Source organism: Alosa alosa, chromosome 19 (genome assembly GCF_017589495.1).
Source record: "Alosa alosa isolate M-15738 ecotype Scorff River chromosome 19, AALO_Geno_1.1, whole genome shotgun sequence".
Taxonomy (NCBI): Eukaryota; Metazoa; Chordata; class Actinopteri; order Clupeiformes; family Clupeidae; genus Alosa; species Alosa alosa.
Genome location: NC_063207.1, coordinates 1,828,381 through 1,845,118, shown reverse-complemented (window position 1 = coordinate 1,845,118; position 16,738 = coordinate 1,828,381). Strand labels below are relative to the sequence as shown.

The following is a 16,738-nucleotide window of genomic DNA, read 5'->3' as shown; positions in this document are numbered from 1 at the left end:
AAAAGTCCCTGTCAAGTATTTGATCCAACCATTTAGTAAACCAGCTCATCCTAATTAGCAGCCAGGTAGATCAGATAATAAATGATATAACCTGTGTTAAGTGCACAGGTAGAAAGAATATATAGCAGGACTTTTACTTTCTGGACCCTGGATGTCCGCCTCAGTCATGGAGTGACTTTGGTCTCTGCCCACTGTCTTTTGGGCCTGTCGACAGAGTTTGCATGCTGGTGGTGATTCCCTCCAAAAGGTGATGGCGACACAGAAACATGGTCATTAGGTCCAGTGCACAGTAGGTCGTGTTCAGTGAAGACTCGTCCAAAGCCTTCTTATCTCTCCCCCCCCCCCTCAGGCAAGCCCCAGGGTCTGGGCCAGTTCAGGGTCCTTGTCCCTCAGGTGTGTGATCATGGTCTCGCTGGCGCGGCGGCCCTTCTTGCGCACGGTGTCGATGAGGCAGCGGGCGCGGTCAGCTCGGGCCGACTGCTCCTCCAGCACAGACTCCGCCTCCTCGGAGTTCAGCACGCGCGCTGTCTGGAGCTCGTCCAGCAGCTGCTTCAGCAGGGGCAGACTCGCCTTCTCCACGAACCTGCTGCGGACCGCACCCAGCGCCGCCGCTGAGGAGACACAATAAGCAACAAAGAAAAAGATTAGACAGTATATTGCAAACGGACATTAGCACCACCTGCTGGACTGAGGTGTAATGGCATTAGCACCATCTGCTGGACTGAGGTGTAATGGCATTAGCACCATCTGCTGGACTGAGGTGTAATGGCATTAGCACCACCACCTGCTGGACTGAGGTGTAATGGCATTAGCACCACCTGCTGGACTGAGGTGTAATGGCATTAGCACCACCTGCTGGACTGAGGTGTAATGGCATTAGCACCACCTGCTGGACTGAGGTGTAATGGCATTAGCACCACCACCTGCTGGACTGAGGTGTAATGGCATTAGCACCACCTGCTGGACTGAGGTGTAATGGCATTACCACCACCATCTGCTGGACTGAGGTGTAATGGCATTAGCACCATCTGCTGGACTGAGGTGTAATGGCATTACCACCACCATCTGCTGGACTGAGGTGTAATGGCATTAGCACCATCTGCTGGACTGAGGTGTAATGGCATTAGCACCACCTGCTGGACTGAGGTGTAATGGCATTCCCACCACCATCTGCTGGACTGAGGTGTAATGGCATTACCACCACCATCTGCTGGACTGAGGTGTAATGGCATTCCCACCACCATCTGCTGGACTGAGGTGTAATGGCATTCCCACCACCATCTGCTGGACTGAGGTGTAATGGCATTCCCACCACCATCTGCTGGACTAATGGCCCCCGGGTGAATAAGGCGAATTAATGTTTTACTCCGCCACGCTAGATGGCGATATGCGCCAAAACGCAACACATTCCCCAAGAAAACTCTCCATCTTAGCCTTAGCTAATTGCTATGTACAGGAAGGGGCAGGGTATGTGTACAGGAAGGGGTGGGTTTGTGTAGAGATTACTGCCATTTCTAGAGGATTCTTTGAGTGCGGTGTCTCCACATTAAAACGTTTCTGCTTGGATGTTTGATTCAAATTCAAGTGCATCCTCTGAGATTTGAATGCTGTGTCCTAACACAAAACACATGGTCAACATATACATATACATCCCATATGTATCTCCTGCTGCATATGTTCTCTTAATTATAATGGCCACAATTGCAGTCAGTCAATATATGCATGTAATTATATTGTTGTATAACAGTACAGTTTCTAACATTTATTTGTTAATTTATGTCATATCAATGTTTAATCCTTTGGCAACACAAACTCTATCCTGACACGTCACTAAAGAACGGAACTGAAGTGAACTGAAGTCTGTTGTCCACTGACCTGCGTCCTCAGGGAGTGGAGGGTCAGCAGGCCTCGCTGCAGGTCCTGTATGGGGGGTGAGGGGTCATTCGGTCAGTCTCATTTCACACAGCACATCCTCAGTAAGTCTCATTTCACATGGTACATCCTCACTAAGTCTCATTTCATACGGTACATCCTCACTAAGATTGACAACTCACATAGATCCTCACTAAGATTGTGCAATCTTACACACATCTTCACTAAGATCATATCTTACACACATGGTGTGTAGGACATATCCATTTAGCTCTAAGAGGGTACCCAGCATGTTATAGCGCTAAGAGGGTACCCAGCACGTTACATATCCATTTTGCACTAAGAGGGTACCCAGCACGTTACATATCCATTTAGCGCTAAGAGGGTACCCAGCACGTTACATATCCATTTAGCGCTAAGAGGGTACCCAGCACGTTACTAATCCATTTAGCGCTAAGAGGGTACCCAGCACGTTACTTTTAGCGCTAAGTGGGTACCCAGCACGTTACATATCCATTTCAGTGTTTCCCACAGAATTGGATTCAGTTTGTGGCGGTAGCTGACTTGGACAACGGGGGTCTTGGGTATAGGTCTAATTGAGTGCCTGTCACTTTAAGACGTTCGTGGGGGAACCCTTGCAAATTGCAATTGTAACACAGTTTAAAGGCTGCTGATGTGTGGATGCAATTCATAACGTTTTCTACATAGTTAAAATAAAGGTTTGTACTTCTCCTTGGGACAAGCACTTTTGAATTTTGGAAAAAAAAAATCCATTTACATCGGGATTTTGCAAACATTCAGTGTCAGAGTCAATAAAATGAGCCCTTCAACGAAATTGACAAGCAGCTGTAAGTAGGCTAAGCATGCTAAATTCGACATCCAAACAGTATTCTAACATTAGCTTTGAGATACTGCTTGATTGCATAACTTAACTTAGTTTAGTCTCTTCAATGTAGCCTACTTAACCTGACTCTCGCCAGATGAATTTCGTTCCACCTAGCTCCACTCATCCATCTGGAACCGATCCATTGGAGTGTTGCTTCAGAAGGCTGGGCCTAATCAAAAAATGCTTGCATATGATTGAATAAGCCACTTGTCCGTCATCTATTGACGTGCTACTTCAACCACTCACATCGAAGCCAACCCGTGACGCTGATAACAGTCTCACAGTCGCTTCTACGCTATGTCACATCTATGAAACTCCCGCCCTGCGTCCTGATTGGCTGTACCATAAAATCGGTTGCAGAAATTACTCTAAATGGAAGAGGTCCCAGATGGATGTGAGTGAAGCTAGGCGGAGCTAATTCATCGCCTATTTATACATACAACATAGTAGGCATATCCATTTAGCGCTAAGAGGGTACCCAGCACGTTACATATCCATTTAGCGCTGAGAAGGTACCCAGCATGTTACACAGTGTAACACCAGGTGTTCTGGTTACACGCTGGCATCGTCATGGAGTCTCCACTCTCTTTATTGTGAGTCATTGTGGCCTCAAATGAGTTTGAAGGTGCAAGAGCTACATCATGTTGCTTTAAAATCATACTAACTGGTCAACTGTTCAATAACACTCACTGCAGTCAGCATGCAATACCACTGCAGTCAGCATGCAATACCACTGCAGTCAGCATGCAAACCCACACGCAAAACCACTACAGTCAGTATGCCATACCCACGTGCAATACCTCAGGGCAGGTGTCGGAGTACATACCTGGGTTTGGATTGGTCGGAACTCCGCTGGGGGCTCCTGGGTTTGGATTGGTCGGACCTCCGCTGGAGGCATCAAGGGACGCTATGAAGGAGCCAAGAATTAGTCACATCAGAAAATATAACATCTCCTTCCACTGCTATGCGGATGACACACAGATCTACATGCCCCTGAAACATAACGACCCCCAATCTTTTAAACTTTTATTAGCTTGTCTAGAGGACATCAAAGCCTGGATGGCTTTACATTTTTTACATTTTAATGAAAATAAAACTGAGGTCATAGTCCTTCGGCCCAGTGCTGCTTGTGACACACAAGGTGACTTAGGCCCCCTTGAGCCATTTTCTAAAGATACTGTAAAAAGATACATTGATGTAATGTTAGACTGTAATTTTAAAATGGAGAAACAGATAAACACAGTAGTAAGATCTAGCTTCTTCCAGTTAAGGCTTTTATTCAAGGTTAAGCCTTTCTTATCCCTTATAAACTTATTCTATAACTTATGCTATTCATGCTTTTATTTCTTCCCCCCTAGATTACTGCAAGGCCCTATATGTGGGCATTAGCTGTTCCTCTTTGTCCCGCCTTCAACTTGTTCAGAACGCTGCAGCCCGCCTTCTAACCAAAACACGAAGGTGTGAGCATATTACACCAGTGCTTGCAGCCCTTCACTGGCTCCCTGTCCGTTTTAGAATACATTTGAAAGTTCTTTTATTTGTTTTTAAATCTTTACATGGTCTGGCCCCACTGTACATCTTCAGCAGATCTCCTGAAGGTGCAGACATCCTCTAGGGCTTCTAGGTCTGCTGACCAACTCCGGCTGGTTGTGCCTCGTTCTAGGCTAAAGAGCAGAGGGGACCGGGCTTTTGCGGTGATTGCACCAAAGCTCTGGAACGAGCTGCCCCAACATATACGCCTGGCTCCCTCCCTGAGTGTTTTTAAATCTCACCTAAAAACCCATTTTTATGCCCTGGCGTTTAACACAGTCTGATTGTCTTATGTATTTATTTGTTTGTTTGCCTGTAAATATTGTTATCCTCACTTTTTGTTTTCTTTTTTGTTGTCTACCAAGTCGTACTAACTTGCCTGTCCAGCACTTTGGTCAGCTGTTGTTGTTTTTTAAAGTGCTTTATAAATAAACGTGACTTGACTTGACCACAGAAGGCCTTCTAAACCCCAGGATCTTAGAATGGTGATACAGATGGTCACTTTGTGAGCAATGCTGTTGGCCAATATTCCAGTATTCCTGTGTGGGTAAAGTCCCAATGATATTGGGCTTTTTTCCCCTGTAGAGCTTTAACTATCAGTAGGAAAATAATCATATTCATCCAATCAAAATACATGGGATCAGTTCTGTAGCTGCCCAGCAACACGGCCCAGTTGCCCCACACAGCCACCCTTACATATGGCATATTACACTGGAGGCTGCATAAAACAGCAGGGTAAGAGTAACACACACACACACACACATATATATAATCTTGTCTACATATCGGGGTCAGGTGTGGGCTGAAATACAGCTGCTCCTGTGGAACATGGTCAGAAATGTTCAAAAATGACACCACTGACCAATGACATCACATGACCATTGTTCTACACCAAGAAACATCCTCAAAATGCACATCACATGACCATTGTTCTACACCAATAAACATCCTGAAAATGCGGCCACCGAAATCCCTACATGGTCTATATGACCATCACATGACCAGCTGAGCCCATCGCATGACCAGCAGAGCCCATCACATGAACAGCAGAGCCCGTCACATGAACAGCAGAGCCCGTCACATGACCAGCAGAGCCGTCACATGACCAGCAGAGCTTTGGACTGGCAACCTTCAGATTTGTCATTAGGCCCCTGGGCCACACGCTCCATGGTTGAGACCCCTGGGCCACACGCTCCATGGTTGTCATTAGGCCCCTGGGCCACACGCTCCATGGTTGTCATTAGGCCCCTGGGCCACACGCTCCATGGTTGAGACCCCTGGGCCACGCGCTCCATGGTTGTCATTAGGCCCCTGGGCCACACGCTCCATGGTTGTCATTAGGCCCCTGGGCCACACGCTCCATGGTTGTCATTAGGATACTCACCTACTTTGATGAGCTTCTCCACCTTCTCGTGTAGAGAGTCCATGGTCTCCTGGGACTTGGCCACCTTGTCGTGCAATGCACCCATTTGCTTCTGCGAGTCGTCCATCTTCGCGTCCACATTGTGGACCTTCTGCAGGGTGGAGTCGACCTGCTCGTGCACAGCGGTCACCTTGGCAGCCGTGCCGTCCATCGTGTCCTGCACTATGTCCACCTTCCTGAGGGTGGCACCAGCAGTCTCACGATTCTCCACCTGCAGCAGGAGTGGCAGAAGTAGTAGGGTTGAGAGGGAGCTAGTTAGCACGCTTCTGCTAGCACGCTTCTGTAGGAAATCCACTGTGTGATCATGCTATAGACCAGGGGTGGGCAAACTACGGCCCGCGGGCTGGATCATGCCCGTCAAACACTTTAATCCGGCCCACCGAGCGTTTAATCAGGTTATCAGGCTGCTTGCCATTTTTCCCCTGCGATAGACGACGTTGTGGTCTGCGATAGACGACGTTGTGGTTAGCTTTACTGCCCTGCGATAGACGACGTTGTGGTTAGCTATACTGCAAACTGCTATTCACTCTTCTTACAGAGCATTTATAATGTCAAAACATCATGTTACATAGAGATGATACTCTTTGTAATCTCCTTTGCAGCAGATCTAACTAAGTAAGTTGTGCTACTACAATTAATTGGGAACCTGTCTGAGCACGCACGAGAGGGAGAGAGAGCAGCAGGTTCCAGCTGGTTTGTCATTGTTGATAATTGATCTCCTTCTTATAAGAAACTTTTAAAAGGAAATGATGAAGGCAACAGTAGTTCCCACTACTGACCATTTATAAACTGTGAGAGGGCACAGCACTAGCAATAGGCTATATTTGAGTGGAGCTGGCAAAAGATCATTGAGAACTAAACATGAATTTTTAAACATGAACCCGCTGGCCAATTTTCTAAACCCAATGTAGCACTTGAGCCAAAAAGTTGGCCCACCCCTGCTATAGACAATCATTGCAATCGTATCAGTTTCGGCATTATCTGATATTTAAACCTTATATAAAATGTGTCTATTGGTCCATAAGTCTGACAGGTGGTTGAATTTGGATTACACAAGGCAAGGTTTCGATGCCATACCTAAAAGGCCAGCTGGTTAAATGTATTTTGAAAATGAAAAAGTTCAAACCAGAGTATTTTGAGGATTAAAAGGTTAAAACCAGAGTATTTCAGAATGAAACAGTTAAAACCAGAGTACTTTGAGGATTAAACGGTTAAACCTGAGTATGTTGCGAATGAAACTGTTAAAACCAGAGTATTAAAGAATTAAAAAGTTAAAACCAGAGTATTTTGAGGATTAAATGGTTAAATCTGAGTATTTTGAGAATGAAACGGTTAAAACCAGAGTATTTTGAGGATTAAACTGTTAAAACCAGAGTATTAAAGAATTAAAAAGTTAAAACCAGAGTATTTTGAGGATTAAACGGTTAAATCTGAGTATTTTGAGAATGAAACGGTTAAAACCAGAGTATTTTGAGGATTAAACTGTTAAACCTGAGTATTTTGAGAATGAAATGGTTAAAACCAGAGTATTACAGAATTAAAAAGTTAAAACCAGAGTATTTTGAGGATTAAATGGTTAAACCTGAGTATTTTGAGGATTAAACGGTTAAACCTGAGTATTTTGAGGATGAAACGGCTGACCCACCTGCAGCAGCAAGGCCAGCTGTTTGTGCTCGTCGTGGAGCTGCTGGAAGAGATCGTCCAGCTTGTCGCTGGTCTTGTTGGCCTTCAGCAGCTTCTTAATCTGGCTGGTGCCCTCGCGCTTGAGCATGAGCGCCTCGGCCGCCTCTAGCGTGACCCTCAGCTCACCCAGCCGCTGCTGCAGCACCGTGCTGTGGGCACTCAGGTCCTGCTGACACCGCAACGCGTCCAGCGTCGCCACGAGGGCACGCACGCACTTGGCCAGCCGCTGGCACTGCTCTTTATTGCTCTTCTCCTTCATGAAGAGCTCGTACACCGTCTCTGCGATGAACTTGATCGGCTCAATAGCTGAAGTGATCAGGTCCATGTCTGAATGTAGCCTACAAATTGTATATATATAAATTATATTAATTTAAAGTATAAATATTAATAGTTTGATGATCTATAAAAGCGGTATCCTGTGGGCTGTCCCTTACAAAATGCAGTAATTCTGCAGTTTTTCTAAAGCACAATGCAGCAATATTTTCTAATAATATTTCACTTCCTGCACATGATCTGTAAATAGCCATTTCCTACAAAACAGCAGTTTTGATACTCAGAACACTATAGTTCCGATACTTAGCTACATTACCTACACACAGCATAGACCTAATAAATAAAATCCAAATGTTAATTCTTTCACAAAAAACTTAGTCACAGACCACTTGGAGGTGCAAACAATATCGGATTTGTGGTTGATTTGAAAAGGGTCCTAAATTAACTTTTTTTTTTTATCACCAGCCAATGTGGCTGGTAACTTTCTAAAGGCCAATCAGAATTTCTACTAGCCAATTTTTTTCCGGTGAAAAGAAGAGAATTATGAGTTTTTGAGTTGAGTGTCACTGAATGCATTTGATCATTTTATTAACGTTGTTGGCATAAATACATACCACAAAATATAGCCTACACAGAAAGTGCAAACACTTGCTTACATGTTTGGGATCTCTATTTCTGTCGATATCCATGTTCAAGTTGGATCTTTATAGAGAGGTAAATAAAAGTATCATCTTTATGTGACATGCTGTTGGTGGATGTTGCATTGTATACTTATTCTAACAAAAATGAAAAACTATTTATTGGCCAAATAGGCTCAGTTCGTTTCCATGGTCTCTCGCGCTGGTTTCACTGCAAACTGCGCGCAGCCAATGGGCGTATGAAACGTCATCGCGTAGCATTACAGCACAGTGGTCATGGGAAATGTAGGAAGTACTTCCAGGGGATATATGACCGAGAACAGAGCCTTATGTATCATGCATGTAATGCCTCATGCATCACCGGCCAAACTGGCCCGTAAGTTTTTATTAACACCCGCCAAAATGAATTTTAACCCGCATTTGGCGGGTGTTAATTTAGAACCCTGGATTTGACCATCAGTTAACTTCGAAACAGCACTTTACTTTGGATAGAAATACATCATAGGAGTGATTAACGTCAAAAAATCTAGACTGGGGTAACTCAACATTTGTCACCTCCGATATGTTTAGAGTTCTAAAGACGTCAAATACCCTGTTATCGTTACCAAATTGATAGCCAATGAGCCTGAAGTGGACACGCAACTATGGCTATAAAAAACGGTGCCTTCATTTTACAACGAAACGCGAGAAAATACTTGAATAGCCCTCGAGCCAGCTCCATGTTATCTCAATGGTAATGCACCGTTTTTTTGCACCTCCAACATCATGGTGTAGGCTACGTGGTTACCTCCCAAACGCCCATATGTTTGTGTGAAAGAATTATAGGCCTATTTTGAGACAACCAAACGCTCATATGGCCTAAACGGTCGTTAACCAACCAACAGATTTAAATGAACAAATTAAAATGCATGTGTAAATACCTTAAACAGCCTAGTGACTGGCATAGTTTGAGAGATAGGCTACATTTACCTTTGTAGTTATATATTAAGACAATAATCCAGAAGTTTCTAGAGAATAAACCATAGGTAGTAAAAGAAAGGAATAAACCAAGGGAAACACATAGACCCCAAGTACACCTTGCTAAAACACCACGCCTCCCAATGAACTCCGAAATGATCAGGAAGTTGTTCGACTTTCGCTCTCAGACCACCACCAACCTATGCCACCAACTCCTCGAGCACACGAACAGGCAAGGTCACTTTCAAAAACAGAATGCCATCATTTGTCGTGGACAGCGAATGAATACTAACCCATCTACCCAGTCTTATCACGCTGCACCAAGTTAGGCAATAGCCTACACAATACCTTTGAAAGATTCGATCTTTGATCAGTGTTCGACAGGCTACAAGCGCTCACCTTTTTACAAGGAAGTTGGTTCACGTTTGGCTTTCAATGAGTCGAACTAGTAAAGTAGGCTATCCTACAGTTAACTATCCTTCGAAATCTTAAAATGTAACACGATACGCGTCACAAACTTTTTGAAATCGTCCAACACTGGTTTGTTCAAAACGCTGTAGCCTACGTTACCTACAGTGTCATGTAGCCAAACATGTGCATGATAAATTTCGAACGGTTAAATAGCCTAACCACACAACTACCTTCCTACTAAAAGTGGTAAAATATAAGCTGCACTTGCATACTGTAGGCAGCAGATGGATGATCACCGTTCGTTCAGTTTAGCCTATTCTAACAAGCGGTGTAACCTCAGCAAAGCATCTTTGTGAACTTTTGAACTTCAACAGAAGAGGTCCCGCCTTGCGTGGGAGTAACTTCTGCTCCAACGTTGGGTTCAGTGACGGTCTTTGTTTGGCATAGGCCTACAGTACAGCAGGTGGTGGTTCTGGCAACAACACTGATAATAATTCGGACAACTTAAACCATTAATTAAGGGCAGTGGTTCTGTCCCAGATAGCAAGAGGCTGGCGGACCACTGTCGGTCCATTGGGGGCATAGCTGGCGGACCACTGTCGGTCCATTGGGGGCATAGCTGGCGGTCCCCTGGCGGGTTGCAGATAAGTTCCCCAATATTTTGCCACTATTGGTCTACATTTTTTTTAATTTGTTCAGTTATACTCCATATATCATTTTATTAACTTTTCTTTCTTAATATTCATGACAAGTTAAATTTAAAGAGCTGGCCCACCGGCGTAACACCAGCCGTCCCCTATCTACCAATCTGATTTTGCTATCTGAGTGTGAGTAATCCCACATAAATGTTTGTAAATGTGAGATGTTGGTACTAGAAGCTGCCTATCTGATACCCCATGCAAGTGAACATGTAGGCCAGAGACCCAGACCAACACCCAGGCTAGCTGGCCCCAGACCAACGCACAGGCTAGCTGGCTGCAGACCAACGCACAGGCTAGAGACTGGAGTTCATATGGTAAAATATCATGTCATTCATAGCCCTACAGTTCATACGGTCAAATGTCATGTCATTCATAGGCCTACAGTTCAGCTGGACACCTTGAGAAAATGTTGGAAAGAATGTCCGAGAGTGAGGCTCAAAAGCAAAAGGCTCTAAGAATTGAAAAACAGTGAGACCAACATCTCCTGCCACTGTGTTATTCAATAGTCGGAATAGTAATGTCCTTGTAAAGGTAGTGTCACTGTTGATGGGAGATAACGTTACAACTCTGAGAACACTAGCCATATGCCAACAGTGACAATGCTCATGTCTCACATACAGTTCTGAAGAGCACTGCAACAATTGCACTGCAACTTAGGCCTATGACGTTACCTGTAACGATGCTATCAGAGAGCACTTATAACAACAACAAGTTACATTTATAGAGCACAGTTGCTTCCAGTAGCAGCAACTGGAATCTTTTGCATATGAATGCATTTCCACGGAATTATTTTTGGAATCTGATCCCTTATCATACCTGTTCATTCGTACTCGTCGCTCGACTTATCGTGACTAAATTCAAGATGGCGGTGAACGGTAAACTTCCTGAAGGTACTGTCTGTATAAATCGTCTTGTAAATAAACTACCAGTGCTTTTTCAAAATTCTCAATGTCTCGTTTTAAATGTTAGGGTCCTCGGAAGTCTACCAATGAAGTATGGAGCTGGAGCCTCGTAAATGGTGTAAAACAGTGATTTATTTGCATGGCTAGGCCGATGCCCAAGGCACCCCCATCGAAAACCTGTTTGTAGCATTGGCTATAGCGCCAGATTTCGGAGTGCAGGGGACAAGTCGAGATGACACTCGGTATCATGTTTCAACACACTTTAGGTCAATATCACACCGGAATTCTCCTTTAATGTGTAAAATCGTAACTGTGTTGATGTGGTGTCCTTAAAGCAGAGCGAGCCGTTAGGAGGATATACTGTAGGATCTGGGAACAGAAAGATGCCATTTAGTGACCTACAGAAGAGCCGCACCAGATTAGACACTGGATGCCATTTAGTGACCTACAGAAGAGCCGCACCAGATTAGACACTGGATGCCATTTAGTGACCTACAGAAGAGCCGCACCAGATTAGACACTGGATGCCATTTAGTGACCTACAGAAGAGCCGCACCAGACTAGACACTGGATGCAGATGAGCTCTCCTTTGAGACATTCCAAAGCTGATGACAGCCACACAGATGAGTACAGTAAGGTATCATATGGAACTCACATAATCAGACTCTACTACCGTATTTTCCGGACTATAAGTAGCATTTTTTTTCATAGTTTGGCTGGTCCTGCGACTTATAGTCAGGTGCGACTTATATATGAAAAAATATATAATTGAACATGTTTTTAAATGTTAATTTATATTAACTGACATGAACCTTACATGAAACATTATGTCTACAGCCGCGAGAGAGCGCTCTCAAATGCACAAGTCCTGTGCACTTTCAGTCAGAGATTAGTGCTTGCACTATGTCTGAAACACAAGTGCATACCTATATATCAAATTATGGCAGGGATTCTATTTATAGCCGGGCCTCAAATTTGGACAAATAAAAGCCAGTATAATTTTGTTTCAATTTAACTCATAAAAGAGCTCTTCTTAATATTTTATATTGTTGGTTGGTATTGTTGCCAATGAAAAGTCATTTACACCATGAGTCTCCAACACGTTGCTCTCATTGCTCTCAAGCTAGTCGCATGCCGCACCCTTCTGAGCTAGAGGCTGAAGCCTACATTTAAACACAATTGTTGCTGCCAGGCATCAGCCTATGAATTTTATAAAAAAGTAAATCATGCATAATTTAAAAAATAACTACATTTAGGCTATCTTAGACCTCTTTGGCTATACGGAATAAGGTTCCCCTTGCAGCACAGCACACGAATGAATGAAAGCGCGGATACCTTATCTCGCAATAAGTGGATGGCAATCAAAATTCCCGACACTATGAAACTTAATAGTAAGCCATTAAATACCCCACAGATTTCAGTGGTCATCAGTCCCGATATTTAGCAATATAATCAACAGTCCAAACGTAAATCTCAAATTAAACATCTGCTTTTGATAGCCTACCCATGCCTCTCCAAACGAAAAGTAGGCCTATGTCTCTCAATAAAACGCAAGAAATAAAGGACTATATTATAGCTGACTCGAATACAAGCCATGGCCAAATAAGGTGCTGTGCTTTGCGCAGCCTAAATTTGAGGATTTACGAGTCTCCTAAACATCCCTCACCTGTTATCTAGACATGCATGAAAACATTTGAAAACAAAACGCACTGCCATGTAATATTTGATCGCTGTTTTGCTACTAATTATCTTTCACGTAATGAATACGCACACTCTAAAAAATAATACACTGGCTCAACTTAAAAAAATTGAGGTAACAATTTGCATGGATCTTTTTAAGTAATTTCAACTCAAGCCATTTTTGAGTAAATATTGTGAGACTTATATAGTTAGAACAACTGAATTATATTATATGATCAAATTAATATAATTAAGTTGGTTCAACTTAATTTAGCTTTTAGAGGACAAATCAAGTTGATTGTGCTAAACTAATTGAGTTCTTCTCACTATAAAAGTCTCACAATATTTACTCAAAAACAACTTGAGTTGAAATTACTTAAAAAAAAATTAAGGTAACAATTTGCATGGATCTTTTAAGTTATAGTAACTTACTTCACTTCTGTCTGAATAAAGCACACAGCAATTTAAAATTTTCTGAAAGCATTGTTTATTTTAAAGCAATGGCAACTGGTCCAGTTGTGCAATGAATGAATGTAGAGATCCGTCTGAATTCATCATTTATCTGTATAAAAGAAAGGCACAATGTTAGAAAATTAACCTCAAGACAACAACAAAATGAACAAAATCTACGTGGTTGGCAGGGATTGACACAGAATATTTCTCAAACTTCAAAAATAAATAAATGTTGGCCTACCTATTAGGCCTATGTTCAGGTTAAGCTAAGAATGTCAAATGGCCCACAAACCTTCATAAATAGTGACAATGTTAGGGCTTAACTAGGACGCACCAAATATGATCCTCAAAACACGCAGTGTTAGAACTAGCAATGCTAAAATGTTAAGTGCTGAATGCAGCTGCCACTGTGAAGTTTGAAGACACCAGACAGCTAAATTGACCTTTACTAACTCCAAATTACCAAAGGGCAGGCTGCAGGTAACATTGAAGAGTTTTAGCTACCAAAGTCATCTTTTCAAATGGTTTAATTACCGTGCAAGCAGCAGCTAGCTTGGAAGACACGATAGCTACTGTCTGTAGATAGCTAGGTAAAATCCATCTTTTCAAATATTCAAATTAGCAAAAGGGCAAGCTGTAGCGTTAATTTCATTTGTAGTGTCACGTGACAAAGATTTTGATGCACTGTGTGACGTTGTTTGATAGCTGTTGCTTTTAAAACAAATACAAAAATAGTAGGCTAGACTACTTTGCACGTACCTTTGATGTTCGATGCAGGCTACATGTACAGGATCCTGTGCCATAATTTCTGTTACTTCTCAGGCGTGGTCTGGAAGGTCCTGAACGTTCAGTCGTGTTATCAGCTTTATAAGTTTGGTCACGAGATTTACAAGTTTCAGTAACTTAATACTTTCTATTGTTAGGTGAAAGCAAGACTGTGTGTTGAAAATCCATAAATTAATAAGTTGAGACAGCTTTCTTTCTTTTTTAGTATGACAAACTCCTTAAAATAAGTTGTCAACTCACCTATACATGTACAAGTAGCAAACTTAATTTTTTTATGTCGAAAATGTTCTTCATTTTAAGTTTTATCTACTAACCTCATGAATCATTTTTTAGAGTGCACAGAAAGTGAAAGTAGGCCTTATGTGCGCTCCGTGTCTGTAGCTGTCTGTTCACGTCCGCAATCGAACGTCAAATAGAGAAGTCATCCATGTTCTCTACGTTATAGCCTAGGTGGTCATGCTTCTGTATTTGCAAAATTCCTGACGTTCCTGATCGCTAAATGTTTGTTTTCCTTTCCTGTCGATAGCGGTTGATGTTGAAGCACCTAGGCTATAATTTGACTTCAGCGGTGACAAATCCTGCTGAGAGAGAGAGAGCAACGAAAGAGAGGCACCCCCAAAGTGGTCCTGCGCGCGAGTGTGTGTGTCTCTGCATGGGGTTCAATTGAAGTCAGAGTTGGTCCGTCAATAGTCCCGAATTCAGGCCGCTCCATTATTATATTAATGTCAGACAGGGTACAGGGTAAAATGTGTGGGAATCTCTCGCATTATGATGGCTAGATTTGCGGGACTTTTATTATTATGCTCAATACTAAGTAATAATTTATTCGCAATACCCGCAATTCCGCGCTGGAATTTAGACCCTTTTAAATGTGCATCTTTTTTTCTCTCGCTCTCTCGGAGGTGGTCAGCCAAGCAATTGTTCTGCTGCATGCCAGCCTGTGCCAATATATCGTACAAAATGATTGATTGCATTGCATTCTCCACATTTTAAGCTACATTTTCATGTGCCACATCAGCATTTGAGTTCAGTGATTTTTTTTGTAAATTGCCTTACAATTAGCGTCGGGCCTTGTCAGCAGCCTTCGGCTTGCCTCTTGCCACTATTCACTCCTTCTTCTTCATTAACATTCCCTGTAGAATTCTCAATATGTTTGGCCTCAATGTGTACAGTTACATAGTCTGTCTGTTCTTAGTCTTGGATTTTGTGAAATACATTTCTAAATATCACCTGATTGCTGCAGCTTCGGGTCTGCCGCGTCAATTTAAACCCGCGTGATCTTTTTCTCTCTCGAGGCATTTAATTTGCTGCCAGCTTGTATCTCCACATCGTCCAAAATGCTTGATTGCATTGCATTCTCCACATTTTTAGCTACATTTTCATGTACCACATCAGCATTTTGTTCTGTGAATCTTTTGTAAATTGCTTTACAAATACCGTCGGGTGTATTGGCCTATTGCCATGGCTTGCCTCAGCTAGGTCACGTCCTTTTAAAACCGTCTTTTTCTCTATCTTGAGCATTTAATCTGCTGCCAGCTTGTGACTCAACATCGCCCAAAATGCTTGATTGCATTGTCTTCTCCACATTTTTAGCTACATTTTCATGTATCATATCAGCATTTTTGTTCAGTGAATCTTTTGTAAATTGCTTTACAATTACCGTTGGGCCTATAGGCCTATGTTTCGGTCACGTCTAAAACTGCATCTTTTTCTCTCTCATGAGCATTTAATCTGCTGCCAGCTTGTGACTCCACATCGCCCAAAATGCTTGATTGCATTGTATTCTCCACATTTTAGTAACATTTTGGTGCACCTCATGGCATTTTCTTTCAGTGAATCTTTTGCTTTGCAATTACCTTCCTGCCCTCCTCTTGGCTGCCTTCACTCTTTCATCTTCATTAATCTTTTTGGCCTCAATAATCCAGTTACATAGTCTCTGTTTTTGGTTTTGGATTTTTGTGAAATACATTTCTAAATAAATGCGACTTACAGTCCGGTGCTACTTATATAGGTTTTTTTCCTGCTCATGACGAATTTTTTGACTGATGCGACTTATACTCAGGAGCGACTTATAGTCCGGAAAATACAGGTACTCAGATGAGTACAGTATCTAATCAGACTCTACTACTCAGATGAGTACAGTATCATATAGAACTCACCTAATCAGACTCTACTATGCAGATGAGTACAGTATCTAATCAGACTCTACTAAACAGATGAGTACAATATCATATAGAACTCACCTAATCAGACTCTACCACTCAGATGAGTACAGTATCTAATCAGACTCTACTACTCAGATGAGTACAGTATCATATGGAACTCACCTAATCAGACTCTACCACTCAGATGAGTACAGTATCTAATCAGACTCTACTACTCAGATGAGTACAGTATCATATGGAACTCACCTAATCAGACTCTACTACACAGATGAGTACAGTATCTAATCAGACTCTACTACTCAGATGAGAACAGTATCTAATCAGACTCTACTACTCAGATGAGTAGGCTACAGTATCTAATCAGACTCTACTACACAG

General features: G+C 42.6%; 1 protein-coding gene across 1 annotated transcript in view; it reads right to left on the bottom strand.

Annotated features, from left to right (window-relative positions):
• Positions 1-8,373, bottom strand: part of LOC125284278 (arp2/3 complex-activating protein rickA-like) — a gene marked incomplete in the record, with an annotated part of 9,048 nt that extends 675 nt beyond the window's left edge. The window contains 6 exon segments of the mRNA XM_048228166.1: positions 8-611; positions 1,876-1,920; positions 3,585-3,665; positions 5,673-5,922; positions 7,357-7,732; positions 8,324-8,373. Coding sequence (XP_048084123.1) covers positions 346-611; positions 1,876-1,920; positions 3,585-3,665; positions 5,673-5,922; positions 7,357-7,732; positions 8,324-8,325 — 1,020 coding nt within the window.
• Between the last annotated feature and the right edge of the window lie 8,365 nt (positions 8,374-16,738).